Source organism: Giraffa tippelskirchi, chromosome 4 (assembly GCF_054371585.1).
Source record: "Giraffa tippelskirchi isolate mGirTip1 chromosome 4, T2T-mGirTip1v1.2.pri, whole genome shotgun sequence".
Lineage (NCBI taxonomy): Eukaryota > Metazoa > Chordata > Mammalia > Artiodactyla > Giraffidae > Giraffa > Giraffa tippelskirchi.
In genome coordinates, this window is record NC_137278.1 from 163,413,605 (window position 1) to 163,427,713 (window position 14,109).

A 14,109-nucleotide genomic window follows, 5' to 3' on the forward strand; every position below is an offset into this window, starting at 1 on the left:
GGCCTCAGGGATTCTCGGAAGGCTGCCTCGGCGCTCACCTTGAAGATGATATCTGTCTTTCTGACGTTTGTTATAATAAACCTCTTCTTATTTTCTGTGACTTAGACAAAAGGCCTTTCCTGATTCTCTTCTAAAATAGATCTATGTGAAACCTTAATTCGACAAGGCCCCTGAACGGTAGCACCCTAATAAAGTTATCTAGGATATAGAGTATACTAATCCAAATTCCTCTTACTGGCATATTGGTTTGTTTAATAAATATACCTGTGCCTTTGGAGCTAATGTGCTTGACTGCTCCTTACCAATAAACAACATTGAGAGCCTCCACACAAAAAGCCCCAATGGGCACAGAGCCCTTCATGGAAAAAAGGGCTTATTAGAAAACATAAGAATTATTACTTTATGAAACTGTTACTTAGTCTATATTTACTCACTATGTTTTTGCTCTTAACGTATTTAGCCTATATAATAAAAACATAATAGTTAGAGATTTATATAAATAAAAGTTTAGCTTTAATACAAATAATAAGACATTTGTTAATTCAGCTGGTGATTTTGCTAGGCACTGACCTTTGTGCTACATTGTTTCAGCTTGCTGTACCATGACTTTATGGGACCACATTCTTTTCTGTTAGGCTCAAGGCATAAGATAGATTACAGAAAAACAGGTTTTACTTTGAAACTCTGAGTTTATAAATTCTTTCTTTGTCATAATCTGCTGTGCCTGTATTCTTTAAAAAATGTAACTCTGGTACTTTCTGTGCCTGATACAAAAGTGTTTTGGCTGATCAACCCTTATCAATAAACGAGTCACAGGATATTAGCAGGCCTCCAGGCCAGAAGATGATGTAAACAACTTTAAACTTTTTGTAACTAAGAAACACAGTGTCCTGGTTCCGATAAGGGTCAAAAACTGCTGACCCATTGTTCTGATTTGGCCTGATTCTACACTTTGCATTTGTTTCTATGTACAACTAAAAGTATAAAAGCTGTCTTGAAAACAGTAAAGTCAGAAGACACTTGGAAACACCAAGACTCGCTGTGTCTTCTCATTCACATCGCCAACGCCGTCCATCCTGAGGGAACCCTGGACCAGCTGGAGCAGGACTCCGGCAATGTACGGATGTGAGAACTGGACCATAAAGAAGGCAGAGTACTGACGAATTGATGCTTTCGAACTGTGGTGCTGGAAAAGACTTGAGAGTCCTTTGGACAGCAAGGAAATCAAACCAGTCAATCTTAAAGGAAATCAACCCTGAATACTCACTGTAAGGACTGATGCTGAAGCTCCAATACTTTGGCCACCTGATGCCAAGAGCCGACTCATTGGAAAAGACCCTGATGCTGGGAAAGATTGAAGGCAGAAGGAGAAGAGGGCGATAGAGAGGGATGAGGTGGTTGGATGGCATCACCGGTTCAATAGACGTGAACTTGGGCAAACTCCTGGAGATGGTGAGGGACAGGGAAGCCTGGCTGCAGTCCATGGGGTTGCAAAGAGTCAGATAGGACTTGGTGACTGAACAACAACAACTTCAAAGTTTGTGCTGTTTCTAAAGAGTAATGAAGGCATAGTAATTATAATAAGGAGTCATAAAAATATCATGCTATTACCTAGGTCATATTATCTTTCTGTTATTTAGCAAAGTTAAATGGAATTTTATTGATGAAGAAGTGGATTACTTGATATACTCACAAATTCATATTTCACTAAGGATAGCAAATCTCAGGCTTTCCTGGTAGCTCAGTGGTAAAGCATCCGCCTGCCAGTGCAGGAGACACAGGTGTGATCCTTTATCTGGGAGAATCCCACATGCCGTGGAACAACTAAGTCCACGTGCCACAACTATTGAGCCTGTGCTCTAGAGCCCGGGAGCTCTATATGGCCTGTCCTCCTCAACAAGAGAAGCCACTGCAATGAGAAGCCCTCACATTGCTACTAGAGAGTAGCCCTGCTCACCACAACTAGAGACAAGCCTGCAGCAACAAAGACCCAGCACAATCAAAAATAAATAAATAAAATTATAAAAAAAAATCATAGCAGATCTCTTTTCTTTTGAAAATGTGGTATTGTAAGAATGAAAAGATAAATTTTGTATAGTTATGTCAAATAAGTATGTTGAGTAATTTCCAAACTTGTTAATAAAATTTATCAGTATAATGGGGACTTAGAAATTTCATTTTCTTATTAATATAGCTAACTGGAAGTTTCTATGACTTTTCAATATTTTGACTCATTTGTCTTAATTTAACTGGAGTCAGACTTTCCTTTGTGAAGTACTATTTTCCTTAAACTGGGAACCTACTAATAATTTCAATTTAAAAAAAAGTTGTGGCAAAAGGACTTTTCCAATTCTTGGCAAGTTTGAAGTTCATTGCAATTTTACTGTGGATAGAAATCTTTCCAAAGGGGGGAAATCACTCTACAAAGGAAAACTTTGAATCCTTTTCTCTCATGTGACTTGAACATAAAATGATTTTAACAGCCATGTATGAATATGAACATTATTCTTAGTTGTTTAGTACTTCAAAAGCACTTTCAGAAGGGAATTGTTTTGCTTATTTGTGATTCCAAATCAAATACACAGAGAGATTTGGAAAATTTGCAACAGGAAGTAATCTCAGTTCTATGTAGCCACTAATCTGGTGCAGAAAAATTCAACTTTTATGAACAAAGGAAAAGCAATCTCTTTATAAATACAAGTCAGTGTAACTTGTATTGTTTTAATAACTAAAATGAAGAAGCTGACGGTAAGTTCATTTTTTGAACTGCATTCTTAGAATCATTTTAGAGTTGACTGGGTCCTGAGAAACCTAATTCAACAGATTTCCTACTCTTATAGGAATACTTTCTTTATGTGTTACTACATTAATAACTATATAATATCTACATATATCTTTAGAGTTATATATAACTCTTTCATATTTTTCACTTCACTTAATCTTGACAGCTCTGTGAGGCAAATATTCCCATCTATGTGTGGATAAGTGAGAGGTTTTGAGGTTTACCCAAGATACCTAGTTAGTGAGTGATAGGCCCAGTATAAGAAGCCAGGTCTTTTGACGGCAAATCTGATGCCTTTTGCATCACATCATCTTGTCTTTTTATGTGCATTTCTTAGTTGGACATCACATTGTTGGCTCCAGTCAAGTTCACGATCAATTAAAATCTCTTAAGTTCTTTTTCCTATGTTTTTAAGTCAGGTTCTCATCCTGTACATCTGTAATTGGTATTTTGAACTTAAATATAGGACTTTGTTTATCCTCATTCACTTTCATTTTATTATTTTCTACTTATTGTTCTAGCCTTCTGAGATCTTTTCAGTCTTGATTCTATTATCCAGTTTGTTATTTCTTCCAGCTGTGTGTCAACAGCAAATTTTATAAGTAGAGTGTTTTTGTGAATATAGAAGCCATCCTAGTAATCTCTAGTATTCTGTGTGCCTGTTACATAGTTGGAACTTAATAAGTGATAGTTGATTAAAAAAGATATTTGTACAGGGCAGAGAAAAAACTCACATAGAATCTCTTACAAAAAGAAAAAATATCCTCAATATAACTACTTTCAGCTTTGGATATAAATATTGCAATGTTACCATAGAACCATTATGGTTCTCTCTTGTATTTTGTTATGTTTATAAATAATGTTTTTCATGGTAAATATAGTGGCTAACTAATTTCCTTTGTCATATCAACTTGTTACCAGTATTTTAAGAATCCATTGCCTTATAACTCTAGTTTTCTGAAACTGGCCTACTCTGGCTAAGGACTAGAGAATTTCTACTGGGGGGCCTGAAGAGAAGAAATCTAGTTGTCAAGAGGGCTGTTGAACTTATTTTGCAACTGTATTTATATAGCAAAGAAAGGTTTTTACTCAGATGTAAGTTTAAAATTAGTAAAAATAACTTTGTAAAGAAATTTTTATTCATATGAAGTATAAGATTGAGACAGTGTCAGTTGTCTGTGTTCAATAATATAATTATTGTATTTTTATGTAGAATGTTTTATGAGTGATACTAGGGCTTCCCTGGTGGCTCAGACGGTAAAGAATCTGCCTACAGATCTTGGGTTTGCCTGCAGGATACCTGGGTTTGATCTCTGGGTCAGGAATATCTCCTGGAGAAGGGAATGGCTACCCACACCAGTATTCTTGCCTGGAGAATCTCATAAACAGAGGAGCCTGGTAGGCTACAGTCCATGAGGTTGCAAAGAATTGGACACTTCTGAGCGACTAAGCACACACATATAAGTGGTACTGATGAAGGTTTTGTGGTGGGAGGTTGAAGTCCCTCAAGCCACCTGTAGGTACCATCACTATTTGGATATTATGGGAGTGCTCCTTGCCAGTCATTTAGCATCCATTTGCTTTCATGGTCTTAACCATACTCTTTATAACTCTTTGCAAGCAGTAAGTTTATAATTTTCTATATAGGCAGTTACCTTGGTGAAATGAAAGAAACATTGTGTAAAAATATATTAACGGTTAGTATTGGTTTTGTAGATGGAAGTAAAAGTTTTTGGATAATTTACTATAGCAATGATATGATGTAATATAAAATTTATTTTATTAACTATTTATTTTAATAGCTTTATTAATTGTTTTAATTCTCTACTTATGAAATTAATACAATCCAGAAAGGGATTAAAGTTAAATCCCTAGTTAAAGCTTTCAATTGTATTTTAGGGCATCTCATGGTAGAACCTATTTAATAGTAGTTGCATTCTTGTGGATTCATGAAGATCTTGGGCTATAGCTCCATCCATTGTCAAAGTCTACTGTATTTCACTTTTTAAAAAAATAGTTTTTGATCTTTTACATTTTCACATTTTTTCAATTTTGTGTATTTTTGTGCTTAAATGGAAAATAAATTCTAGTTGTCCGAATCTTCAAGCAAATTAAACATAATTTTTAGTGTTCTGGGAGTTAGAGGTTCTCATAAATACCATTACTCAAAAAGATATAAAATTTGTCATTCTGAGAAAACTTGCTTTTATGAAGCAGCTGGACTGGGGACTATTCTAATTTCTTCTAAATTATAGTCAGTGGGTTTCACTGCCATTATCTCTGCAAACATCTGAGGGGGTTAATGCAGTTATCTCTCTGAATATAAAACACAATATATAATTACTGAATATATAATATAAAATCGTGCTGTTTTCGACTTCATGAAATGTATCAATACATGCTCTGTGAGTTTTGTTCAGCATGATGTAGTTATACTTTGGAATATTAATTTTTGAATTGTTGAAGTCCTCTTTATTTAATCATGTATTTGAAATTTAAACTTGTCTTATTTCTGAAAAGGATACGAGATGATTTCTAATTATTTGGAGAAATCTCACTATTATAATAACTAAATGGCATTATACAGCAGCTGCAGTTGTTGAAATTTGCATCATCTGTGTAGATTACTTTGTTTTAAAATTAATTCCTGTCCTTAAAACAGCCACTGGTTTTATGTTTACAGAATGCATTTCCAAAAGTATTTTCTTGACATCCTTTTCAGTGCTTAAGAATTACATTTAGCTTTCTAATTTTCTCCTATTTCTCATATTTTAAGATAATTACAGAAGTATACTTTGAATACTGAACTATTAAATCACTTGGTCAAATCTTCTTGTTGGCTGTTGTTTAGTCACTAAGTCCTGTCTGACTTTTTTTTTTTTAATTTATTTGTTTTAGTTGAGGGCTAATTACTTTACAATATTGTATGGTTTTTGCCATACATTGACATGAATCAGCCATGGGTTTACATGTGTTCCCCATCCTGAATCCCCCTCCCACCTCCCTCCCGATCCCATCGCTCTGGGTCATTCCATTGCCCCAGCCCTGAGCATTTGTCTCATGCATCGAACCTAGAATGGTGTTCTGTTTCACATATGATAATATACATGTTTCAATGCTATTCTCTCAGAATGTCCCACCCTCACCTTCTCCCTCAGAGTCCATAAGACTCTTCTGTGCATCTGTGTCTCTTATTCTGTCTCGCATATAGGGTTATCGTTACCATCTTTCAAATTCCATATATATGCATTAGTATACTGTATTGGTGTTTTTCTTTCTGGCTTACTTCTCTCTGTATAATGGGCTCCAGTTTCATCCATCTCAATAGAACTGATTCAAATGTATTCTTTTTAATGGCTGAGTAATATTCCATTGTGTATATGTACCACAGCTTCCTTATCCATTCGTCTGATGCTGGACATCTAGATTGCTTCCATGTCCTGGCTATTATAAACACGTGTACCCCTGTCTGACTCTTGCATTCCTGTGGACTGTAGCCTGCAGGCTTCTCTGTCCATAGCATTTCCCAGGAAAGAATACTGAAGTGGGCAGCCATTTCCTTCTCTAGGGGATCTTCCTGACCCAGGGATCGATTCCACATCTCCTGCATTGCAGGCAGATTCTTCACTACTGAGTCACCAGAGAAGCCCATCTTATTTCTTAATTTTCTAAATATTCAAGTTTTTAATTAAGAAATAAAGCTTTTCATTCAGCACTGTTTTATCTTGTTTCTTTGTTAGTTTCCTATTTTTGCTTCTTTCACCTTCTCCTATTTCTTTATTTCATCCTAGTATCTCTCCCTTCCTTAATTTCTCTAATTTCTTTTTTTCCTAAAAGTGTTTACTCTGTAATTTGTTAAGATTAAAAGCTTCTATTTTTCTAGGATTATGTATATCATGTATATCATTATTAAACTTATAATAAAACCCACTTTCTAAAGCAACTCGGACATAGGAATGTGTAACAAAGGCCTTTGTAGAGTTTATAATTTTTACAAAAATTATCAAAAACATACACAAAACTGGTATTACTGAAAAAAAAATAATGCTAATTGTAGCAGTGAATGAGTTTGCAAACTATGGAATATTAAGGATTAAAAGTTCCCAATAGATAATGAAATTTTTAAAGGAAATTTTTATGGTACCTCAATTACTACAGAGTATATTTCTGTATAGATGAAAAAGTAAGTCAAAATAAAGGGTAAATTGCATATTTTCTTCTTCTTTCTTCTTCTTACCAGACGAAGCAAACCTTAATTAGATCTCAGTTTGCCTGTACTTATAAAGATGACTGCATGATAAACAAGGATAAATGGAATAATGTTAATTCAGCACCAAATCCTTTGTGTGTTCTTCACATGGAAAATGACCTTTCTGGTAATTGACCGAATTGAACAATTTAATAACAGTTTAATTATAGTGTACTGATTGGTTTTAACTTAAGTAAAACTAGATTTTTTTTTTGTAATGTAAAAGTTTATATTTTTAAAGACTTGAGTTTATTTTAAAAGTTATGCTGCTAAGTCACTTAAGTCATGTCCGACTCTGTGCGACCCCACAGACGGCAGCCCACCAGGCTCCCCTGTCCCTGGGATTCTCCAGGCAAGGACACTGGAGTGGGTTGCCATTTCTTTCTGCAATGCATGAAAGTGAAAAGTGAAAGTGAAGTCGCTCAGTCGTGTCCGACCCTTAGCGAACCCATGGACTGCAGCCTACCAGGCTCCTCCGTCCATGGGATTTTCCAGGCAAGAGTACTGGAGTGGGGTGCCATTGCCTTCTCCGTTTAAAAGTTATATCTAAGTACAAATTGGTGTATAGAATTAGGACTTAGTTTGATTTAGCTAAATGTATTTAAGAAATAACTTGTAGTAGCATTTAAGGATTGTGTTGTGCATTCAGACAAAGCAAATTTATTGTTTGTAGGGATGAAAAGTGATTTGGTAAAATGAAAAGAAATGTGATAGTAATATTGCTGTATCTGTTAGTAATGTAATTTATAGCATTATTTGATTGTAAATCATAAGTTTTAAAATATTCTTTATCTATTTTAAAAGTTTGTAAAATCTCATGTGTAATAATTTTAAGTATTATATAATTTCTTTCCTCTTTTCATCTTGCATAACAGAAGGTGTAAATTCTTCTGTTGGAAGACCAACAATTGGAACAAGTTCTGGAAATGTTCATCTGGGCAAAAGTAAAAAAGAAAAAGTAGCAAGAAAATCAAGTAGTGTGACAGGAAATACAAGCTCAAAAAGGAAACAGGTGGATTTGGATGATGAAAATATTCTCTGTGATAATGGAAACGAACCACTTCAACACAAAATTGTTAAGATACCTAAGGCATCAAAAGATTTGCCGAATAAATTGGATGGCAAACTACTCAGAGTTGCAAAAAGCAACAGATGTACCACCAAGGACAAATTGATTACTGGCCAGACGAAGTTGACTCAGTTTTTTAGACTATGAAATTATCTTTTATGTTCTTTAGGTTTGTGTATATATATATATATGTGTGTATATATATATATATATATATATATATATATGTGTGTGTATATATATATATATATATGTGTATATATATATATAAAACCATTTACCAAATTCTTCTACTTAATTTGTAAGCAATGAAGGTGTAAGTTATAGTGCTTTATATTTTTGTCTGCAGTGTATGTATGGTTAGCATGTTAAGCATTGTTTTATAAAAATACTAGTAAGTCATAATTATGCAGAAAATTCATAAAGTTTAATGCACAAGTAAATCAGTCATTTAGGCATAACTTAATACCACTTTCTTTTAAAACAGACGTTTAAAATAATACAAGTCATAGTAACATTAAGGGCTTTTTTCCCCAGAGGCAATTAAATGATTTTGCTTTCTTTTTAAATGATGATGTGGACCAATAGGCATCAGACTTGCCAACAAGGTCGATAGACTCTTCCCAGCATACACCTGAGCACTGAAGAAAAAAAAAAAAAATTAAATTGTTTAAAGGACTAGTATCACACAAAGTTGATTAGAAATAAAAGAATGGATCTAGTATAGCTAAATCTGAGTAAATCACAATTATAAAAACTAATGAAATACTTTTTAATTTCACATCTTTTGTAGGAGTCACTTAATATCATGTATAAGTTGAACCATGATCTTGTTTGATTTTGTTATGATGGGACCCAAATTCAGTTAAATTCAAAGTTCTATTTTATGATATTAAAGTATAAGTATTCAATTTTAAAAAAACTACTCACTGTCAAAATCTCTCCTTCCTATAGGAAATTTAGCTGAGTTTTCTTCATCCCCAATTTCTCTCTTTTCTTGTGTTGATTCAGTATTTTGAGCTTCATTCTCAGCTGGAAAAGCTACAGATCCTTTTAGTGCAAGATAAGGTTTTATAGCCAGATTCAGTGGCAGGCCATGATTTAAGAAATTATGTTTGGAACCTGCATTCTGTAAAGAAAAGGTTGATTTGTGTTTTAACTGTTCTACTGGGAATGGAACTATAATACAATTGTGTAATATTCTTATTGATCAATTTAAAAGATGCCCTGCACTGTTTTGACTCTTTAAGAAATACTTTAGATACAAGATTTTCAGGGAATAAAAACTTTTTGAATGAGAGATATTTCCCAGAATGAAAGAACAACCTGGTATGTATGAAATTTGTTTAATTGTTCTAATGCATACTGTGACTTTTTTTCACATGCTTCTGCTTATAAAAGTATCAACTTTACTTTCAAAGGATTCATAAAGATCATTCAAATTTCCATTGAAATAAAGAACAGGTCACAATGCCACTTACCTTTGAATTTTTGTTTTCTTCATCATTCATGAAACTGCTCTCATCATTTTTATATTGCTCCAGGGAAGGAACAACAATTGATTTTTCTGCAGTATCTTCCTTCTGAAAGGCTTTCCCCAGCCTCAATGTTTTAAATACCATGTCATCTTCTAAATTTCTTATCGACTTAGATGCTGAAAGTGAAATGCCTTGAGAAAGCAAAGAAAAAGTTAGTATTAATATGTAGGAAGAGAAACTCATTTTTGCCATCCTTAGTTTGATGTTTGCATAGAGTCAAACAAGGATGTATAAAATGAAGTGAAATTTCTCAGTCATCCTGCTTTGTAAATGATTCTTGCCTTTATATATTTTCCAGCTTGAATAGAAAGTACTTGAAAAACTTTCATCATTTTAGAAATGACTCATCAGATAGAAACCAACCTTTTGTATAGCTGGTAATACCCACATTGTTTTGGTTTTAGTGGCATATTGTTTGAGTGTGAATTTTCTCAGGATCTTATTAAGATCCTTGGTAGAAAGCTTTGTGTTGAGGAGATTATAGTCTCTTGAAAATGAGTTCTTATTAAGGAAGACCGCAGGACATCAGACTCTCCATATTCTTGTTTATTTATATTGTTTCCTTCTGTATATTTTCAATTAAGTACAATATTAAAACTAAAGTTACTTCTTTCACTCAGGATGTGTGTGTGTGCGCTCATACTCAGTAATGCCCAACTCTTTGTGACCCTATGGGCTGTAGTGCACCAGCCTCCTCTGTCCTGGAATTTTCCAGGCAAGGATACTGGAGGGGGTTGCCATTTTCTACTCCAGGGGATCGTCCCAACCCAGGGATAGAACCCGTGACTCTTGCATTGGCAGGTGGGTTCATTACCACTATTGACACCTGGAAAGCCCTTCACTCAGGATTATAAGGGTCAAAGTTTAAATACTTTCAATCCTGATTAAATTGAAATAATCTTCAAAAAGATTTTTTTTTTCCCCATAAATGCTTGGAAGTAGGCTTTGGTGTTTAAATTATATATGCCTGTCAGTGTGAAAAACAGGTCACATGTGCTATATCTAAGACTGACCTATCAGATGTGTTTCTATCTTTGTATTTACAGAAGATTATTACTGTTTATTAGTGAATTTAGCAAGTCCACAAAGAGAATATTTACATTGTCCATAAACCTTAATTTTGGATAATGAGTGTGTTGTATAATTTTTAATTAAACATTTCAGAGTTAATTTCTAATGGTGACCCTGCCAAGTAAGAGAATACATTCTTGTATATATTCTTCTGGTATATATGTGCCATAGTTTTTCTAGGGTATATTTCTAGTTTTGGCATTGCTGGGTCATACAGTATGTGCATTTCAGCTTTATTAATGCTGAAATGGTTACAGGACAGTAGTAGCCAGTTTAAGCCCCCACCTGCAAGGTATGAGAGTTCTTACTGCTGTAGGTTCCAGTTAACACTTGGGTATCTTATTGTCATTTAATGTTTATCTGTCTAATTACCAAGGAGGTTGGATGTCTTTTCATATGCTTATATAAAATACCATTTAAAGAAAAAATTTTTCATTATTGGGTTGTTTATTTTTTTCTTGTTGATTTATGGAAGTTTAATATATGTTGGATATTAATTCTTTGTTATGTGTTTTGATATATTTTTTATTACATTATGTCTTATCTTTTAAATCCCTTCATGATGTGTTTTGGTGAACCAAGCTCCTTAATTTTAATGTTTTAATTTTTTTTTGTGCTTTGTGTGGTTAATATTTTTAATATGCTTTGATTTGGAAGTCCTTCCAAACCCTGAGATCATCAACATATTTATATATTTTCTAAAAGTTTAAATGTTTTGGCTTTCACATTTAAATTCTTAGTTCATCTAGAATCTTCTGTATAAGAGCTAAATTTTAACTTTCTCTAGACGTCCTTAATTTCTTAAATAACTCATCTTCCTGCCAATCTGCAATGCCATCTCTGCAGTATATTAGGTTTCTATGTATGTGTAGGTCTCTTTCTGAACTCTATTCTATTGCCAAATTGACAGTATTAATTGTTATAACTTTGAAATAACTTCTGACATCTGGTAGGTCAAGTTTCTCAGCCCTCTACTCAGTGACCAGTTTTTCTTCTGTAGAAGTTTCTTGGCTGATTTTGTCCGTTTCTTTTCCATATAAATCTTAAAAATCAGCTTTTCAAGTTCTGTGAGAAATTTTGATGGAATTTTGAAGGGAATTGCATCCGTCTACAGATTAATTTTGGAGGTGAATTGACACTCTTAAGATAATTTACTTATTCATGAACATGGTACTTTTCCATATTTATTAAGATCTTCCTTAATCTTTTAATGATATTTTATTGTTTCCTTCATATCTTTGTTGCAAGAATTATAATTGTTTATAATCTTCCCAGGTCGCACTAGTGGTGAAGAGCCCACATGACAATTCAGGAGACTCGAGTTCGATCCCTGGGTCAGAAAGATACCCTGGAGGAGGAAATGGCAACCCACTCCAGTATCCTTGCTTGGGCAGTCCCAGGGTTAGAGGAGCCTGGCGGGCTATCGTCCATGGCCTTGCAAAGAGTCGGACTCGACTGAGCGACTAATTACATAATTTAATTAAGCTCTTTTTTTTTAGCTATTATAAGTGGTACCTTTTAAAAATTAACCTTTTCTAACATTATTGCTGGTTTGTACACATGCAGTTGGCTTTTCTCTAGTGTTCTTATATACAAAACACTTGTTAAAATCTTGAATTCAATAGTAACAATAATTCTTTAATTCAGTAGTTTATATTAATTCTTTGGAATTTCCCATGAAGACAGTTGTTATAAATAATAATGATATGTTATTTCCTTCTTGCAAGTGTGTGTGTTTGTGTGTGTTTTATATGTGTGTCTGTCCATGTGTGCAAACAGACTGACTCAAACCTTCTGTGAATGTTGGATATGGAAATAACAATTCTTTGCAGTATTACTGATTTTACAGAGAATGCTTTTAACTTTTCACCAGTGAACAGGATGTTTGCTCAAAATTTTTTTGTAGGCTCCCTTTGTAACTTGCTGGATGTTCTTTTCTATTTTTAGCTTACAAATAATTTTTATCATGAAGTATTGAATGTTATTGAATGCTTTTTCTGCATCCCTTGAGATGATTGTATTTTTTCTCAGCCAGTCTTTCGTTTAGAAAGTGAACAGATTTTTCCCATATTAAACCAACCATGTATTTATGAAACAAATCTTTTAAAATATTATTGAATTCAATTTGGTAATATTTGATTTATACATTTTACATTTATTATCACGAGTGTGACTGATCTGTAATTTTCCTTTCTTCTGTTGCCAACATGATAATATGCTGTTCAAATCTTGTTTGTCATACTGATTTTTTGTCTGCATGAGCTATCAGTTATAGAGAAATATTTGCAAATCTTTCATTATGATAATGGGTTTATCTAATTCTATTTCTAGTTTACAGTTTTTGCTTCATTTATTTTGAGCTTATGTTATTAGGACATTAAGAGTAGAAATTGTTTTGTCTTTCCCATAAACTAAACCATGTATCATGATCCTCTCTAGCTTTAATAATGTGTCTTTTACTATCACTTTTCCTATATCATCTGTATGTTTTATATGTGTCTGTTGTAAATGTCATAGCTGAATTTGGAATATTTTGTCTGACAATCGTCTTTGTCTTTTACTTGGAGAGTTTAATCCATTTACATTTATCTTGTTTATTGAATTACTAATATTCAGTGCTACTTTCTTTTGTGGTTTTTATTGGTTCTAATAAGTTTTCTCCTTCCCTTTATTGCCTTCTGATTTAAATTTAATATATTTTTTGTTCTTTTCAGGTAGGATTGATGTTAACTAATGTTTGTTATTGTTGTAATTGGGTTTTTTGGTTTGTTTTAAAGCCAACTTTGTCAACAAGGATTTTCTGTAGCACAAGCAACTATATTCAGTATCTTGTAATAATCTAAAATGGAAAAAAATAAAAAAAGAATATAGTTATATACATATATAGGTGTATAACTGAATCATTTTGCTGTACTCCTGAAATTAACACAATGTTGTAAACTGATGGTACTCCCATATATATACATTCTTTTAAGGACTACCCTAGCTAATAACACTTTCACTAACACTTCACTAGACATTTTAGTATCATCTTCAGTTATTTACATTTATTTAAAGTCAATCAGTATTTTTGTTCTCCTCCCAAATAATGTAAAGACCTTAAAATCTTTAAATCTGGTCATCACTATTCCTAATTTGTATGCTATTATTTTCAAAGATTTAAGTTCTATCTTGATTTTTTAATGAAACAAATTAGGGATTATTTTATTATTTTATGGGCTCCCCTGATAGCTCAGTTGGTAAAGAATCCACCTGCAATGCAGGAGACCCTGGTTCCATTCCTGGGTGGGGAAGATCTGGAGAAGGGATAGGCTACCCACTCCAGTATTCTTGGGCTTCTCTTGTGGCTCAGCTGGTAAAGAATCCACCTGCAATGTGGGAGACCTGGGTTCGGGGTTGG

At 33.6% G+C, this 14,109-nt stretch overlaps 2 protein-coding genes across 6 annotated transcripts in view; one reads left to right on the forward strand and one right to left on the reverse strand.

Moving 5' to 3' along the window:
- PARPBP (PARP1 binding protein) overlaps window positions 1-14,109 on the forward strand; it is a 98,111-nt gene that overhangs the window by 55,406 nt on the left and 28,596 nt on the right. For 3 of the 5 annotated variants that reach the window (XM_081595561.1, XM_081595559.1, XM_081595562.1), the window contains 2 exons: window positions 7,023-7,158; window positions 7,907-8,247. The exons of 1 other annotated variant lie outside the window; for it this stretch is intronic. In XM_081595561.1, the coding sequence (XP_081451687.1) occupies window positions 7,023-7,158; window positions 7,907-8,247 (477 nt within the window). Of the gene's footprint in view, window positions 1-7,022; window positions 7,159-7,906; window positions 8,248-14,109 lie in introns of those variants that run through there. One more of the 5 variants, XR_014083465.1, reaches the window with a different exon arrangement.
- On the reverse strand, window positions 8,692-13,566 carry PMCH (pro-melanin concentrating hormone). The gene is made up of 3 exons (XM_081595566.1): window positions 9,582-13,566; window positions 9,031-9,229; window positions 8,692-8,741 (listed from the first exon to the last, which is right to left on the reverse strand). The coding sequence occupies exons 1-3, from the start codon at window positions 9,828-9,830 to the stop codon at window positions 8,692-8,694; spliced, it is 498 nt and encodes a 165-aa protein (XP_081451692.1). The 5' UTR covers window positions 9,831-13,566.